Raw genomic sequence first — 17,268 nt, forward strand, 5'->3', positions numbered from 1 at the left:
GAAAGATATACCCATTTGAACACAGAGTTCCAAAGAATAGCAAGGAGAGGTAAGAAAGCCTTCCTCAGCGATCAATGCAAAGAAATAAAGGAAAACAATAGAATGGGAAAGACTAGAGATCTCTTCAAGAAAATTAGAGACACCAAGGGAACATTTCATGCAAAAATGGGCTCAATAAAGGACAGAAATGGTAGGGTCCTAACAGAAGCAGAAGATATTAAGAAGAGGTGGCAAGAATACACAGAAGAACTGTATAAAAAAGATCTTCATGACTCAGATAATCACGATGGTATGATCACTCATCTAGAGCCAGACATCCTGGAATGTGAAGTCAAATGGGCCTTAGAAAGCATCACTACGAACAAAGCTAGTGGAGGTGATGGAATTCCAGTTGAGCTATTTCAAATCCTGAAAGATGATGCTGTGAAAGTGCTGCACTCAATATGCCAGCCAATTTGGAAAACTCAGCAGTGTCCACAGGACTGGAAAAGGTCAAATTTCAATCCAATCCCAAAGAAAGGAAATGCCAAAGAATGCTCAAACTACTGCACAATTGCACTCATCTCACACGCTAGTAAAGTAATGCTCAAAATTCTCCAAGCCAGACTTCAGCAATATGTGAACCGTGAATTTCCAGATGTTCAAGCTGGTTTTAGAAAAGGCAGAGGAACCAGAGATCAAATTGCCAACATCCGCTGGATCATCAAAAAAGCAAGAGAGTTCCAGAAACATCTATTCATAAAGCATCTATTTCTGCTTTATTGACTATGCCAAAGCGTTTGACTGTGTGGATCACAGTAAACTGTGGGAAATTCTGAAAGAGATGGGCATACCAGACCACCTGACCTGCCTCTTGAGAAACCTATATGCAGGTCAGGAAGCAACAGTTAGAACTGGACATCGATCAACAGACTGGTTCCAAATAGGAAAAGGAGTACGTCAAGGCTGTATATTGTCACCCTGCTTATTTAACTTATATTCAGAGTACATCATGAGAAAGGCTGGGCTGGAAGAAGCACAAGCTGGAATCAAGATTGCTGGGAGAAGTATCAATAACCTGAGATATGTAGATGATACCACCTTTATGTCAGAAAGTGAAGCAGAACTAAAAAGAATCTTGATGAAAATGAAAGACGGGAGTGAAAAAGTTGGCCTAAAGCTCAACATTCAGAAAATGAAGATCATGGCATCTGGTCCCATCATTTAATGGGAAATAGATGGGGAAACAGTGGAAACAGTGACAGACTTTTGCCGGGAGCCAGCGTGAGGAATCCCACCCGTGACCAGGTCATGCGGCAAGAGCTCTGATGGCAAGGCTAATCAGACCTCAGGTTTTCCCCCTGGAATTTCCTGAGCATGTCCCCCACTAAAAATAAGAATCTGCCTGCTTTTCCACTCTTCTGATATTCTCTGGAAAAAGTCAAATCAGGGCTTTAGTCTTCTGCATTTGAAAGGGATGTTTCAGTTAAAACCCCTCTGATAGCTCTCTAGCTTGCCTAACAGGTTGCCCAGACCACTTACAGCTTGTGAATTGCTTACAACCCCCCAACAGCGAGAGGCACAAAGCTTAAAAGCATCTTAAAGATACAGAGCCTTTTCTAAAGAGTTAAAAATTGTATTGGTAGAGAGTTTTCACTGTTGACTCAATGACTGCTGCCAGACCTCCATATTCTTTATCTTTTAGCCACCTGGAAGGATGTTACTCAATATAAGCAGGATGTAGAAAAAGATACATAGTAGTTTTGATGTTAGCAACACTAGACTTTTGAGTTAATTGCTTCTCTTTTGCTGTTAATCACTGTACTCCCTCTACTTGTTATAAGTTACTGTATCCTTGCTATGTAAGAATGTAACTTTATTTAGTGCTTTCTGAGAGTGGCACCAGACTTTGGGAAGATCAACACAAATAAGTCTTCTAGTTAACAAACCCTTATCAGAAAAAAGGCTGTAAAATGTTAATTGGCCCTTTTGGCTGGAAGATGATGTAAATTACCTAAGACTTGTGTATACAATTAGGTATGCAGAGAGAAAAGCCTGGTTTTGATAAGAGTCTGGACTGCTAACGCTGCATAACTTTGTGTTACCCATTGATCTCCATGTTTTATCAAAAGTATAAAAGGCCTTCTGAACAATAGAGGACAGAGCCAGTCGCTGGACTTGTTTCCCCTGTGTCTCTCTCTCTCCTTTTTTCCCTTTCCCTCCCTCTGCTCTTTACTTCAATTTTAGGCTGAATTTCCATCTGGGGCGCGGAGGCTCGCCAAGTCTACTTACTTGCCCTGGCTGTTAAGACCCGCGCGAAAGGGAGCCTAAGGTGAGGCACCCTTAGATATTCAAGCGAGCACCGGTGGCCCAATGTAGATGGTGCAAATTCCTTGTCTGGAATTTTATTGGTCTTCCACGTAATCCAAGCTATTCAGCCCTCTTTCTCCACTTAATCTTCCTACTACACTATTTCTTCCTAATCTAATCTTATATTAATAAATAAATAAGTTTTCCTCACCGACTCCGTCCACCATTTGAATTCCCTGGATCCACCAGGACTGGACCCCGGCAGACTTTATTTTGGGGGGCTCCAAAATCACTGCAGATGGTGACTGCAGCCATGAAATTAAAAGACGCTTACTCCTTGGAAGAAAAGTTATGACCCACCTAGATAGCATGTTGAAAAGCAGAGACATTACTTTGCCAACTAAGGTCCGTTTAGTCAAGGCTATGGTTTTTCCAGTGGTCATGTATGGATGCGAGAGTTGGACTGTGAAGAAAGCTGAACACTGAAGAACTGATGCTTTTGAACTGTGGTGTTGGAGAAGACTCTTGAGAGTCCCTTGGACTGCAAGGAGATCCAACCAGTCTATTATGAAGGAGATCAGCCCTGGGTGTTCTTTGGAAGGAATGATGCTAAAGCTGAAACTCCAGTACTTTGGCCACCTCATGCGAAGGGTTTACTCATTGGAAAAGACTCTGATGCTGGGAGGGATTGGGGGCAGGAGGAGAAGGGGACGACCGAGGATAAGATGGCTGGATGGCATCACTGACTCGATGGACGTGAGTCTGAGTGAACTCCGCGAGTTGGTGATGGACAGGGAGGCCTGGCATGCTGCATTTCATGGGGTCTCAAAGAGTTGGACACGACTGAGAGACTGAACTTACTAACTAACTGATGTGTATGTTAACCCCAAGTTTCTGATTTATCCCTCCCTCCCACGTTTCCCTTTGATAACCATAAGTTTGTTTTGGTATCTGTAGATCTTTTTCTGTTTTGTGAATAATTTCATTTATGTGATTAAGAGATTAGGTTCCTCATATGAGTGATATCATATGATATTTGTCTTTTCCTGTCTGACTTACTTCATTTAGTAGGATAATCTTTAGGTCCATCCATGTTGCTGCACATGGCATTATTTTGTTCTTTTTTTATGACTTAGTAATATTCCATTGTATGTGTGTACCACATCTTTATCCATTCCTCTGTTGATGAACACCTAGGTGGCTTTCATGTCTTTGCTATTATAAATAGTGCTGCAGTGAACATTGGGGTGCATGTATTTTTTCTAATTTTGTTTTCTGCAGATATATAGAGTGGGAATTGCTGTGTTGTATGGTAGTTCTATTTTTAGTTTTTTAAGGAACCTCCATAGTGTTCTGCATAGTTATACCAATTTACATTCCCACCATCAGTGTAAGAGGGTTCCCCTTTCTCCAGTGTTTGTTAATTTGTATACATTTTAATGATGATGACCGTTCTGACCAGTGTGAGGTGATACCTCATTGTAGTTTTGATTTGCATTTCTCTGATAATTAGTGATGTTGAGAACCTTTTCATGTGCTTTTTGTCCATCTCTATGTCTTATTTGGAGAAAAGTCTATTTAGATCTGCCCATTTAAAAAAATTTTTTTCATATTGAGCTGTATGAGCTGTTTATATTTTGGAGATTAATCCCTTGTCAGTTGAATTGATTGCAAATATTTTCTCCCATTGTGTGGATTGTCTTTTTTGGTGGTTTCCTTTGCTGTGCAGAAGCAGTTAAATTTAATAGATCCCATTTACTTAATTTTGCTTTTCTTTTCTTTTTTTAAATTTAAATTTATTTATTTTTATTGGAAGCTACTTTACAGTATTGTATTGGTTTTTGCTCTACAAGGTGGATCAAAGAAGATTTTGTCATGATTTGTGTCAAAGAATGTTCTGCCTATGTTTTCCTGTAAGAGTTTTATAGTGTTCAGTCTTACATTTAGGTATTTAACCCATTTTGAGTCTATTTTTTGTCAATGGTATAAGCAGATTTTCTGCTTTCATTCTCTTGCTTGAAGCTGTCCAGTTTTCCCAGCACCACTTATTGAAGAGATTGTCTTTTCTCCATTGTGTACTTTTGTGTCTTTGACATAATTGATTATAGGTGCATGGGCATATTTTGGGGTTTTCTGTGCTGTTCTGTTGATCTGTATTTCTGGATTTTTCTTGCTGCCAGTATCATACTGTTTTGATTCCTCTAGCCTTGTAGTATAGTCTGAAGTCAGGGGGCCTGATTCCTCCAGCTCCATTTTTCTTTCTGAAGATTGCTTTGGCTATTCAAGACCTGTTGTGTTTCTATAAAAATTTAAAATTTTCTGCTAGTTCTGTGAAAAATCCCATTATGCCATTGGTAATTTGATAGAGATTGCATTGAATTTCTAGGTTGCCTTGGGCAGTGTAGTCATTTTGACAATATTGATATTTCCTATCCAAGCACATGGTATATCTTTCCATCTGTTTATGTCATCCTCAATTTATTTCATCGCATCTTATGGTTTCCATACTACAAGTCTTTTTTCTCCTTAGGTAGATTTATTTTTAGATATTTTATTCTTTTTGATGCAGTGATAAATTGGATTGCTTCCCTAATTTCTCTTTTTGATCTTTTGTTGTTACTCTATAGGAATGCAACAGATTTCTGTGTATTAATTTTGTTTCCTGCAACTTTATGAACTCTAGTAGTTTACTGGCAGCGTCTTTAGGATTTTTTATGTATAGCATCATATCTTCTGCATATAGTGACAGTTTTACTTGTTTTCCAGTTTGGATTCCTTTTGTTCCTTTTTCTTCTCTGATTGTTGTGGCCAGGACTTCCAAAACTATTGAATGAAAGTGGCAACAGTGGACATACTTTTCTTGTTCCTGATCTCAGAGGAAATGCCTTCAGCTTTTCATCATTAAGCATGATGTTAGCTCTGGGTTTGTCATATATGGCCTTTATTATGTTGAGATAAGTTTGTTTTGTGCTCACTTTCTGGAGAATTTTTATCATTTGTTGAATTTTATTGAAAGCTTTTTCTGCATCTATTCAGATGAATATACAGTCTTTATTCTTCAGTTTGTCAATGTTGTGTATCACACTGATTGGTTTTCATATATTGAATCTTGCATTCCTTGGATAAATCCCCCTTGATCATGGTGTTTGATCCTTTTAATGTATTGTTGGATTTGATTTGCTAGTATTTTGTTCAGGATTTTTGCATCTATTTTCATCAGTGATAGCCTTAAATTTTTCTCTTTATTTTGGTGGCATCTTTGTCTGATTTTGATATCAGGGTATTGGTGGCCTCATAGAATGAGATTGGGAGTTTCCTTTCCTTGAAACTTTTTGGAAGAGTTTCTGAAAGATAAGTGTTAACTCTTCTCTAAATGTTTGATAGAATTAGCCTGTGAAGTCATCTGGTCCTGGACTTTTATTTGCTAGAAGATTTTTTTTTTAACTTTTTATTTTGTTTTAGAGTATTGGTGCAGAGGTTAAAGTGTCTGCCTGCAATGTGGGAGACCTGGGTTCGATCCCTGGGTCGGGAAGATCCCCTGGAGAAGGAAATGGCAACCCACTCCAGTATTCTTGCCTGGAGAATCCCATGGAGGGAGGAGCTTGGTGGGCTACAGTCCACAGGTCGCAAAGAGTCGGACATGACTGAGCAACTTCACTTTCACTTTCATAGCTGATTAACAATGCTGTGACAGTTTCAGGTGGGAAACAAAGGGACTCAGCTATACACACACACACTATATGTACTCATGTATCCATTCTCCCCCATACTTCTCTCCCATCCAGGTTGCCACATAACATGGAGCAGAGTTCCTTGTGCTATATAGTAGATCCTTGTTGGTTATCCATTTTAAATATAGCAGTATGTACAGTGCTAACTGTTTTTTCCTCTCTAACTATTCCTTCCTCCCATCCTTTCCCCAGAAACCATAAATTCATTCTCTAAGTCTGTGAGTCTGTTTCTCTTTTGTAAATAAGTTCATTTGTATCATGTCTTTTCAGATTCTATGTAAAAAGGATGCAATACAGTGTTTCTGTTTCTCTGACTGACTGACTTCACTCAAGCTGACAATCTCTAGGTCCATCCATGTTGCTGCAAATGGCATTATTCATTCTTTTTAAAGGCTGAGTAATATTCTATTGTATATATGTACCATCTCTGTGTCAATGGACATTAGGTCACTTCCAGGTCTTGGCTTCATAAACAGTGCTTCATTGATCATTGGGATTCATGCATCCTTTTGGACCATGTTTTTCTCCAGATACATACCCAGGAGTGGGATTGCATGGTCATGTGCTTGCTAAGTCGCTTCAGTCGTGTCTGACTCTTTGGAACCATATGGACTGTAGCCCACCAGGCTCCTCTGTCCATGGGATTCTGCAGGCAAGAATGCTGGAGTGGGTTGCCATGCCCTCCTCCCCGGATCTTTCCGACCCAGGGATTAAACCTGCATCTGTTAAGTCTCATGGATCGGCAGCCAGGTTCCTTACCACTAGCCCCACCTGGGAAGCTCTTGCAGGGTCATATGGTAGCTCTATTTTTAGTTTTTTAGGAAGCCTACATACGATTCTCCGTAGTGGCTGTACCAATTTACATTTCCACCAACAATTTAAGAGGGTTCCTTTTTTTGCACTCTCTTTCTGCTGGAAGATTTTTAATCAGTTTCAGTTTCATTAATTGTGATTGGTCTGTTCATATTTTCTGTTTCTTCCTGGTGCAGCCTAGTTCAGTCTTGGGAGTTTATACCTTTCTAAGAATTTGTCCATTTCTTCTAGGTTGTCCGTTTTACTGGTATATAATTGGTTGTTTGTAGTAGTCTCCTAAATGACTTTTTCTTTTAATTTCTGTAGTATCCATTGTAGCATCTCCTTTTTCATTTCTAATTTTATTGATTTGCGCCCTCTCTCTTTTTCTTGATGAGTCTGGCTAAAGGTTTGTCAATTTTGTTTGTCTTTTTAAAACACCAGCTTTTAGTTTCATTGCTCCTTTCTTTTGTTTTCTTCTCTAATTCATTTATTTCTACTCTGATGTTTATGGCTTCTTTCCTTCTGCTAGCTTTGGGTTTTGTTCTTCTTTCTCTAGTTGCTATAGGTATAAAATTAGGGTGTTTATTTGAAATTTTTCTTGTTTCCTGAGGTAAGATTGTATTGTTACAAACCTCCCTTCTCAGAATTGCTTTTGCTATATCCCATAGGTTTGTATCATGGTGTTTTTGTTGTCACCTGTCTTTAGGTTTGTTTTTTTTTAATTTCTTTGATTTCTGCTATGATTCATTGGTTGTTTAGTAACATTGTTTATCCTCCATGTGAACGTGTCTTTTTTCTTTTACGTTTTTTCCCCCCGTAATGGATTTCTAATCTCATAGTGTTGTGGTCAGAAAAGATGCTTGATATGATTTTAATTTTCTTAAATTTCCTGAGGCTTAATTTGTAGTCCAAGATGTGATTTATCCTGGACAGTGTTCCATCTGCACTTGAGAGGAAAGTGTATTCTGTTGCTTTTGCAGAGAGTGTTCTATAATTATCAATTAAGTTCATCTGGTCTAATGTGTCATTTAAGGCCTATTGTCTTCTTATTGATTTTTCTGCTTCGATGATCTGTCCATTGATGAAAGTGAGGTGTTAAAGTCCCCTATTACTGGCAGTTTCTCCTTTAATGGCTGTTAGCATTTGCCTTATACATTGAGGTAGTCTTATGGAGGGAGAGGGGGTGTAATGTTTATAAATGTTACATCTTCTTGGAGTGATCTCTTGATCATTATGGATCCTTGTCCTTCCTTGTCTTTGTCAGCGGTATTTATTTTAAAGTCTGTTTTGTCTGATATGAGTATTGCTACTCTATCTTTCTTTTGATTTCTCTTTACATGGAATATCTTTTTCCATTCTCTCACTTTCAGTTTGTATGTCCCTAGATCTGAAGTGGATCTCTTGTAGACAGCATATATTTGGGTCTTGTTTTTATATCCATTCTACTAGTCCATGTTTTTTGTTTGAAGCATTTAATCCAATTACATTTAAGGTAATTATTGATAATGTATGTTCTTATCACCATTTTGTTAAGTGACTTAGCTTTTATTTTTGAAAGTGAAAGTGTTAGTCACTCAGTTGTGTCCGATTCTTTGTGGCCCTGTGGACTGTAGCCTGCCAGGCTCTTCTGTCCATGGAATTCTCCAGGCAAGAATACTGGAGTGTGTTGCCATTCCCTTCTCCAGGGATCTTCCCAACCCAGGGATTGAACGCAGGTGTCCTGCATTGCAGACATATTCTATACCATCTGAGCCACCAGAGGTCTTTTTTATTCCCTTCATTTTTTGTTCTCTTTCCTTGTGATTTGATATCTATCTTTAGTGTTGTGTTTGCTTTTTCTTTTTTGTATGTGTATCTATTATAGACTTTTTGTTTGTGATTCCGAAGAGGTTTTAGTATAGCAGTCTGTATATGTACAGGATTGTTTTAAGTTGCTGGTCTGTTCATTTCCAATAAATTTTCAATATCCTGCATTTGTACTCTTTTCACAATCCCTGGTTTTGATATCAGATTTATGTGTGGGTAATTTCCCACCTTTGTTTTATGTTTGCCTTTACCAGTGATCTTTCTAATTTGTATTGTTCTTGTTTCCAGTTGTGGCATTTTATTTTTTGCCTAGGAAAGTACCTTTAGGGTTTATTGTGATGCTAGTTTTGATGGTGCTGAAGTCTCTTTTTAATTTTTGCTTGTTTGTAAAATCTGTTGATTTCTCTGTCAAATCTGAACAATAGCCTTGAAGGGTAGAGTATTTTTGGTTTTGGTTTTTCCCCATCTGCACTTTGAATATATTGTAGTACTCTTTTCAGCCTGCAGAGTTTCTGCTGAAAAATCGGCTTATAACTTTATAGGGATTCTCTCATATATTATTTGTTGCTTTTCCCTTATTATTTTTAACATTTTTTCTGTCTTTAATTCTTGTCAGTTTGATTAATCTGTGTCTCAGCAGGTTCCTCCTTGAGTTTATCTTATTGGGGACTCTTTGTGCTTCTTGGATTTGAGTGTTTCTTTTCTCAGGTTAGGGAAGGTTTTGTCTGTAATAGCTTCAGATATTTTCTCAGGCTCTCTCTCTCTCTCTTCTCCTTCTGGGACCCCTGGGAGCCCAGGATGGTAGTGATGGCTTGTGCCTGTCCCTGGAGCTCCTGTAGGTGGTGATGGGGGGAGAAAATAAGCTCACCATTCTTCTTTATTCATTCATTCATTTGTTGATCGACACAGGTAGTTTTCATATCTTTGCTTTTGTGAATAATACTGTGATGAACATGGTAGTATAGATACTTCTTTGATATCCTATTTTTATTTCCTTCAAATACCTACCAGGGGGTTGCAGAATCATATTATAGTTCTTTTTTTTAGCTTTTCAGGAACCTCTACACTGTTTTACATAGTGGTTACATCAATGTACATTTCTGCCATCAGTGCACAAGGGTTCCCCTTTCTCCGCGTCTTCACCAACATTGTTGTCTCTTCAGTTTTAATGACAGCTATTCTGACAAGTGTGAGGTGATAACTCATTGTAGGTTTGATTTGCATTGACTTGATAATTAGTCATGATTTACCTGATGATTACCTGAAGATTTTGTGTATTTGGCCATTTGTATACCTTGTTTGGCAAAAAGTTTATTTAGTTTCCTTATTCATTTTTCAAATCAGATTGGTTTCTTTGCTATTAAATTGTTAGATAATTTACATACTTTGGATATTAACCCCTTATCAGATGTGTAATTTGCAAATATTTTCTTCCATTTGGTAGATTGCCTTTTCATTTTGTTGATGGTTTCTTTTGCCATGAAGAGGCTTTTTAGTTTGATTTAATCGTACTCATTTATATTTGCTTTTGTTGCCTTTGCTTTTGTTATCAAGTTCAAAAAATTATTGCTAAGGTCAATTCTAGGAGATTACTTCATGTTTTTCTCTGGAAGTTTTATGGTTTTTTGTTTTAAATTTAAGTCTTTAATCCAGTTTGAGTTGATTTTTGTATAATGTATGAAATGAGGTCTACTTTCATTCCTTTGTATGTGGCTATCCAATATTCCTAGTGCCATTTATTGAAGAGATTATCCCTTTCCGTTTGTATGTTTTTGAGTCATTTATCATAAATTAATTGACCTTAATTATGCATGAGCTAATTTGGGGGCTGTCTATTCTATTTCAATGATCTCTGTGTCTGGTTTTATGCCAAGACTGTGCTCTTTTAGTCATTACACCTTTGTAAGATAGTTTGAAATAAAGAAGTGTGATACATCTAGTATGTGCAAAATGCTGTGCTAGACACTTCCTAGCAGATTCAGATGAGTACTGACTGGCTTATTTGAGGAGGGTAAGAGCTACCAACTCTTACTATATGATTTTTCAAGAACACAAATATATACAACAGCCTAAAAATGGCGAAGGAACATGAACTTTGTCAGTATACTGTGAAAGTTTGAAAGAAATAGAGATTCCATCAAATGTGGGAAAACAAGAAACCTTTATAGAAAAGGTGAAAAAGGGCTACATGTGAATTTTCTGATGAAATGGTACTGAAACTAGTTATGAGTTTTAATTTATTATAGCAATTATTTATTCTTTCATAATACAAGTGATTGAATTAACCAGAGAAGAGGAAGAGAGGAACAAAAAATAGTAATTCTATTCTGTCCAAAAGATGTTTCAAATTCATACCTATAGGTTTAGGTATGAAAATGGAATTCAATAATCCTTTCCACAGATACTTAATTAACATCTCTGTGCTGGGTGCTGAGGATACAGAGAAGATAAGATACAGTTTCTGTCCTTCAGGAACACATACTCCAGTAGAGTAGACAGACATGAAAAGAGGTTATTTTCTGTTCTATGCAATAAGTGATATTAAAGTGGTAAATATGAGGGAAAAAATTTGGAGTTACAATGGAAGGAAGCATGGATAAATGATTACATTGCTATGATGGCAAAGTTATTTTCCTTTTTCTTTTCTCTAGTTGGAGAGCATCAATTGACAGGCCATAAAGTCGCAGTTAAAATTTTAAATAGACAGAAGATTCGCAGTTTAGATGTTGTTGGAAAAATAAAACGAGAAATTCAAAATCTAAAACTCTTTCGTCATCCTCATATTATCAAACTGTAAGTATTTCTGCACCTGATTACAGGAGAGAAACTGTCTCAAAATATCATATTTGAATTTATAAATAATTATCTATTTTTAGTTACACTTTCATAAATATACAGTTTTTCGTATTTACATTTAACAAATGTAATTCATTTAACCTCATTTTCCTTTTTTGCATGCTTCTGGTTTAGAATTAAAAGTCTAATTGTAAATTCTCTCTTATCTATAGTATTCATGTAATTTAGGACTTTGCTATTTCTAGATTTACTTTATAATTGTTTTCTAGTCACTTCTAATGAACAGGATATTTTCTTTTTGGAAAAGGTAGAAAGTAACTGTTAAAGATTATCTGCCCATAATATTATTTGCAAAACTGTCATCATTACTTTAATTACTGACAATAAAGTCCTTAGGAAGGCAAATTAATTTTTTTTTTTTGGATAAAGCAAGTTATCAACTTAGAAGGTAAATAAATTATGAGTTTAATAAACAAGTAATTAATTTGAAAGATAATTAATTTAACATCATCTAGACTCATAGAAAATTTAGACATTAAGTATGTAGCATTATTCTTTTACATCATTTGAAGTTGTGTTTAAAGTGGCTGAAATAGCTCAGTTGGGAGAGCATTAGACTGAAGTTGTGTTTAATATTAATTGTGAAAATGTAATATGCTAAAACACTGAGACTGTCTTTATTTTTTATCTTAAAGCTTGGACAGAGTTTAATAAAGTAAATATTAGTCTGGTTGAGTAACTGATAATGGCTAGAAACTGTATTGAGCATTTTACATATATAATTTCACTTCATTCTCTCAGTAAGTGTATAAGGGATATTAGTATCTTCATTATACAGATAAGAAAATCACATATTTAAAGAGTATCAGCAACTTGACCAAGGTCAAATAGCTAGTAAGTTGCAGAGCTAGTCGTTAACTTAATATCTGATTTCAGCTGGCATGCTATTAACCTCTGTTCCAGGACTGAAAAAACTAAGAAGAAAAGCAGTATTAATATCTTGGAGACTTTGCTAGTTAGTTATTAGTTCAGTTCGGTTCAGTCACTCAGTCGTGTCTGACTCTTTGCGACCCCATGAATCGCAGCACGCCAGACCTCCCTGTCCATCACCAACTCCCGGAGTTCACTCAGACTCACGTCCATTGAGTCGGTGGTGCCATCCGGCCATCTCATCCTCTGTCGTCCCCTTCTCCTCCTGCCCCCAATCCCTCCCAGCATCATAGTCAGAGGTTATATTTAGTCTAAACTTTTTAGTGAGCTGTCTTTAGGTATCAACGTTGATGAGGAACAATCTGATAACCCTGTAGAGGTGCTTTGTTTACCAATAACAAGATTGCATAACAGCTGTGGTAGACAATAGTGCCCCCGCTGACACCGCCCCCTCCCACACCAAAAAAAGGAAAGATGTCCTAATCTCCAGTGAGTGTGTTATATTACATGGCAAAGGAAAATTAAGGTTATGAATGGATTTAAGGTTGCTAATCATCTGACAGAAAGATTTTTCTTGGTTATCTGGGTGGTTCCAGGGTAATTCAGTAGTCCTTAAAAGTGGACAAGGAAATCATAAGCCAGAGGAAAATGATTTGAGATGGAAGCAAGGTCAGAGAGAAGGGATATGAAAAGGATTCAACTGGCTGTGCCTGGCTTTGAAGGTGGAGGAAGGGGGCCATGAGCCAAGGAATGCAGGCGATCTCTAAATACAAAAAAGTAGATTTCCCCTAGAGCCCCCAGAAGGCAATGAAGCCCTGCTGTGCCTTGATTTTAGCCCAGAGAGGCATGTATCAGACTTTTCCCTTTAAAACTGTAACATAATACGGAATACATTTGTGTTGTTTTAAGCACACTAAGTTCTTAGTATGGCAGCAATAGAGAACCAATAGAGTAGCATTCTTGAAATCCTTAGGTGACTGGCTGATCCAGTTATTGCTAGGATTTGGGACACGCATTTAGTCTTTTCTATAACCAGATGCATTTATTGCTAGGGAACCAGTGCAAATTGGTATGTTAAATGAGGGGGCCCCCTCAGTGTATCTTACTGACAGCATAAATATGCCACTAACTCTTCAGAGGAGGCTTTTGCAGGGGTTTGGTGTGCCATTGGATGACCTGTGATGACTCAGTTTTCTCATCATTACGATGAAGACTTCGTTCTAACAATAGGCTTCAGTGTCATTTGATCTTCATTTGAGGTTCACTTGATCATAAGCATAAATAAGAAATGAGGTCCCTGAAATTGCATGGCTGTACTTGATTTTAAGGTTATATTATCTAAGACCTGTGGTCTAGATGATCCAAGTATATACAGGTTTTTAAAGATATCACAGGAATTAAAATATCACCTATGTTCGCTCTTCTATTCTTTGTTTCCTTAACTTTAAAATGGGGATACTACATGGGTTGTTTGAGAATTATTGCGTTCTCATTGTTATAATGCCTGCTGGTTGAAGTGCATTGACCCAGAAGCAGGGTCAGTGATTTCACTCCTCTCATGATTACAAATGATTTTCAGTTAAGTGAACCAGTTCATGTTTGACTTCAACTTCATGTTAATAATTATTATATTCAAGTTAATGAATAATTGAGTGGATGAATTTAGCTTCTAAGATAAATCTCTTCGCTCTTCCTTCCTGAGTGGTCACTTCCCATAAGAGGGGAAAGCTGCTAAGCCAGGCTAAAACTGTCACATGCCAAAGTGAGAGTGGAGAAAGGAGAGACCTCTGTATTCTTTGTTTCTTGACCTCATCACTTACATAATGCAAACCCTGAAAGATGCCAAGGAAACTTTGTTCATTTAGAGCATGAGTTCTAGTTGCTGTTTTGTTCCTATAAATAAATAATTTTGTCAGTAAGCAGTTGCAATTGTCAAAAGGATTTAAAAGCTTCTTTTTGATGTTATAGCTACTAGTGTTTTCTTGCTTCCATTTCTATAACTATTTATAGTTTTCTGACTTTGGTTTGACTACTTACCCCATTCTGTTTCAGAATTATTTCATTATGTTCTGTTTTGTGAAGGAGTACTAGGATGTTCTCAGGATTGGTTTGAAGGTAACTGACAGAGGTGAACTTAATGTTTAAAGTTTTTGGCTACCAGCCTAAGCTTAGTCCATTCAACCACATTGCCTCTTTAATTGTGGATTTGATTTTTTGTTTTAAAAAGGCGCTCATGTATTCTTGCTTCAGAATAAACTTGCTGACACAGCCTTCTAACAGTGTTAGTGATTTAAACAGGGAGAGAGACCTCATCCTTTTATTGGTGTTGTTTGTTTTCTGCAATCTTGGACTATGCAAGTGAGCCAAGAATAGTTTCCTTGCTACAGAATGGACTTCTAGAATAAGCAGGAAAGTTTGAAAACTAAATACTGAAAATGAAGGCTGTATGTTGCATAATTTCTCTATTAACTCAAAATGAAAAAACCCACGGGGAGAAAATTAAAGGGATAAACAGGATTGAAAGGAAACTCCAAACTTCCCACAAACTAGAATTTGTTGAATTGATTTTTGTTCTGGTTTTTCATTTCCCCATGGTTCTTAGGGAAATTTCATATTAACTGGTCAAAGGATCAATACTTTCTAATTTGGCAAAGATGGTTTTTGCCTACCAACTTTTAAATATCTTTATCTTATCCACCTCATGGACAGCTTTTAACATTTTTCATGAACACCACCTGAAAATGTTGTAGTCCCTAGGTTTCTGTGGCACCACGGTTTTCTGATTTTCTTTTTACATTCTTGCCTTTTCTTGAAACTTTCTTTTATGGACCCTTCATTGTCTGCCTGGCCATTAGATACTGATACACTTCAGCATTCTGAGCTAGTGTAATCTCAGTGAATCCTTTCTGGGTGAACTCATCTGCTACCATGGTGTGATTTGTCATCTCTATCCTGAAAATTTACAAATCTATGTTTCTGCTGAATTCTGAACACATTCATTGAACTATTTATTGAGTGTTTCTGTTCTGAAATCAAAGAGCCATTTGAAACTAAGTTGAATTTTATTAGTTTATTCAGCTTAGTTTTTATATGTGTATAATTCAATTTAGTTTATATATATATGTTTATGTGCATGAATGAAATAAATTTGTGTGCATGAATATTAGTTTATATACAGTTGTATGTCTGAATGAAAATACTGATCACACAATTTCCAAAGCCTACAACTTGAGCATCATATTTAATTCCTCTTCCCTTACCCCTTACATACAATTGATCATTAAGTTCTACTACTTCTTTTCCAGTGTCTCCTAAGTCTGCCCATTTCTCTCTGCTCTTATTGTTACCATTTTCTTACTTGTTGTATTTCAAGTGTTGCTTCTGCTTGGAAAACTTTACCTATATCTCCCTTCCTCTAGGCTCCCAATTCCAACTTGTCCTTTAAATACCAGCTTTTAAATGCAGTTACCTCTAGAAAAACTACTTAGCCTTAGCCGTAACACACTGGGTCAAGTTTCATCCTCTCTGTTCCTAGAGCACCCAGAATTTCAGCTTTTCCAAAGCCCTGGACATTACATTGTAATTGCTCATTTTCTTTTTAGTATCTCCACAAGATTGAATTCTTTAGGTGCAAAAACAGTATTTGTTTTCATCTTTTATTCAGCCAATTTTTATTGGGTACCTAGTATCTGATAGGCACTGTTCTAAGGCTTTGGGGGTACAGTGGTAAAAGACAGGGTCTCTCTCTGCCCTTGAGATGTTTATGGCTGGCCTTATCTAGCAGTTCACAGTAGCAAGTAAACAAATTAACCAGACTATCTTAGGCATTGATAAGTGCTATACAGAGAGTGAAACATAGTGCTGTCCTAGGGTGTGACAAGGAAGAGGAGGTGCTAATTTAGATTAGGCTGTTAGCAAAGCCTCATTGAGCAGAGATAAGGCTTAAGGATTATAAAGATCTAGCCATTTGAAAATCTGGGGACAGTATTTGTAAAGCAACCTCAGAGGGGTGAAAGATTGAGTATTGTAGGAAAAAGAAGATGGCTATAACCTATAATGTCGAGAATGGAGTGAGTGATGGAAAGAGAGGTAGTACATGAGGTCAGAGAGTGGACGTGGACCACACATCATAGGATCTTGAAGACTTTGCTGAGAGATTTAGATTTTGTTCAAGAAGCTGAGGGAGTGAGAAAGTTGGAGGAGTGACATGGCCATAGTGTAGAATGGGTACAGAGACAGAAATAGAAGCAGAGAGACCAGTTAGGAAGCTGTTGCTATGGTCCAGCTGGGAGATTAATGATGGCTTTAGCCAAAATGGTAGTGTAGATTTGTGCTGTCCAATACAGTAGCCACCAGCCATATGTGGCATAAATTTTAATTAAATTAAAAAGACTTTTGGTTCTCTGGTCATATTAGCCACATTTCAGGTGTTTTGATAGCCACGTGTGGCTAGTGGCTATCATATTGGACAGTATGATAAAATATTTCCATCACTGAAGAAAAGTTCTGTTTGATGGCACTGGTCTAGCTGGAGATAAAACTGTCAATTCAATTCAATTCAATTAGTTTAGAGGTAAAACTAATAAATTACTGAGGAAAAGAAAGGAAATGAGGAATCTTCTTTTTTTTTTTGCCTAAGCAACTGGAATTTGGGGTTTTGACTTGACCAATTAGGTGTTGATGATGATACCATTTTGTGAAATAGAAGAGAACCATGTTGGGGGTTCAGGTGAATGTTAATGATCTGCCTTGGCTGTGTTAAGTTGAGCATCCATTAGTTATCTAAGTGATAGTGAAGATTTGTGCCGTCAATATCATCTTTATCTCCTCAGCACCTACTACAATAGTAGGTGTTCAGTGGTTACTCTGTGTACGAAGAAGTGGCATATGAACAAGGTCCTGATTGTCCTAGAAAAACAAT

General features: G+C 37.1%; 1 protein-coding gene across 5 annotated transcripts in view; it reads left to right on the plus strand.

Annotated features, from left to right (window-relative positions):
* PRKAA2 (protein kinase AMP-activated catalytic subunit alpha 2) overlaps positions 1-17,268 on the plus strand; it is an 88,188-nt gene that overhangs the window by 32,343 nt on the left and 38,577 nt on the right. For 4 of the 5 annotated variants that reach the window (XR_011257420.1, XR_011257419.1, XM_069592698.1 and 1 more), the window contains exon 2: positions 11,273-11,414. The exons of the other annotated variant lie outside the window; for it this stretch is intronic. Coding sequence is in view for 2 of the 4 variants with exons in the window: in XM_069592698.1 (XP_069448799.1) it covers positions 11,273-11,414 (142 nt within the window). In the remaining 2 variants the exon portion in view is untranslated. The remainder of the gene's footprint in view (positions 1-11,272; positions 11,415-17,268) is intronic. 5 annotated transcript variants of the gene reach the window in all.

This window comes from Ovis canadensis, chromosome 1 (assembly GCF_042477335.2).
Source record: "Ovis canadensis isolate MfBH-ARS-UI-01 breed Bighorn chromosome 1, ARS-UI_OviCan_v2, whole genome shotgun sequence".
Taxonomy (NCBI): Eukaryota; Metazoa; Chordata; class Mammalia; order Artiodactyla; family Bovidae; genus Ovis; species Ovis canadensis.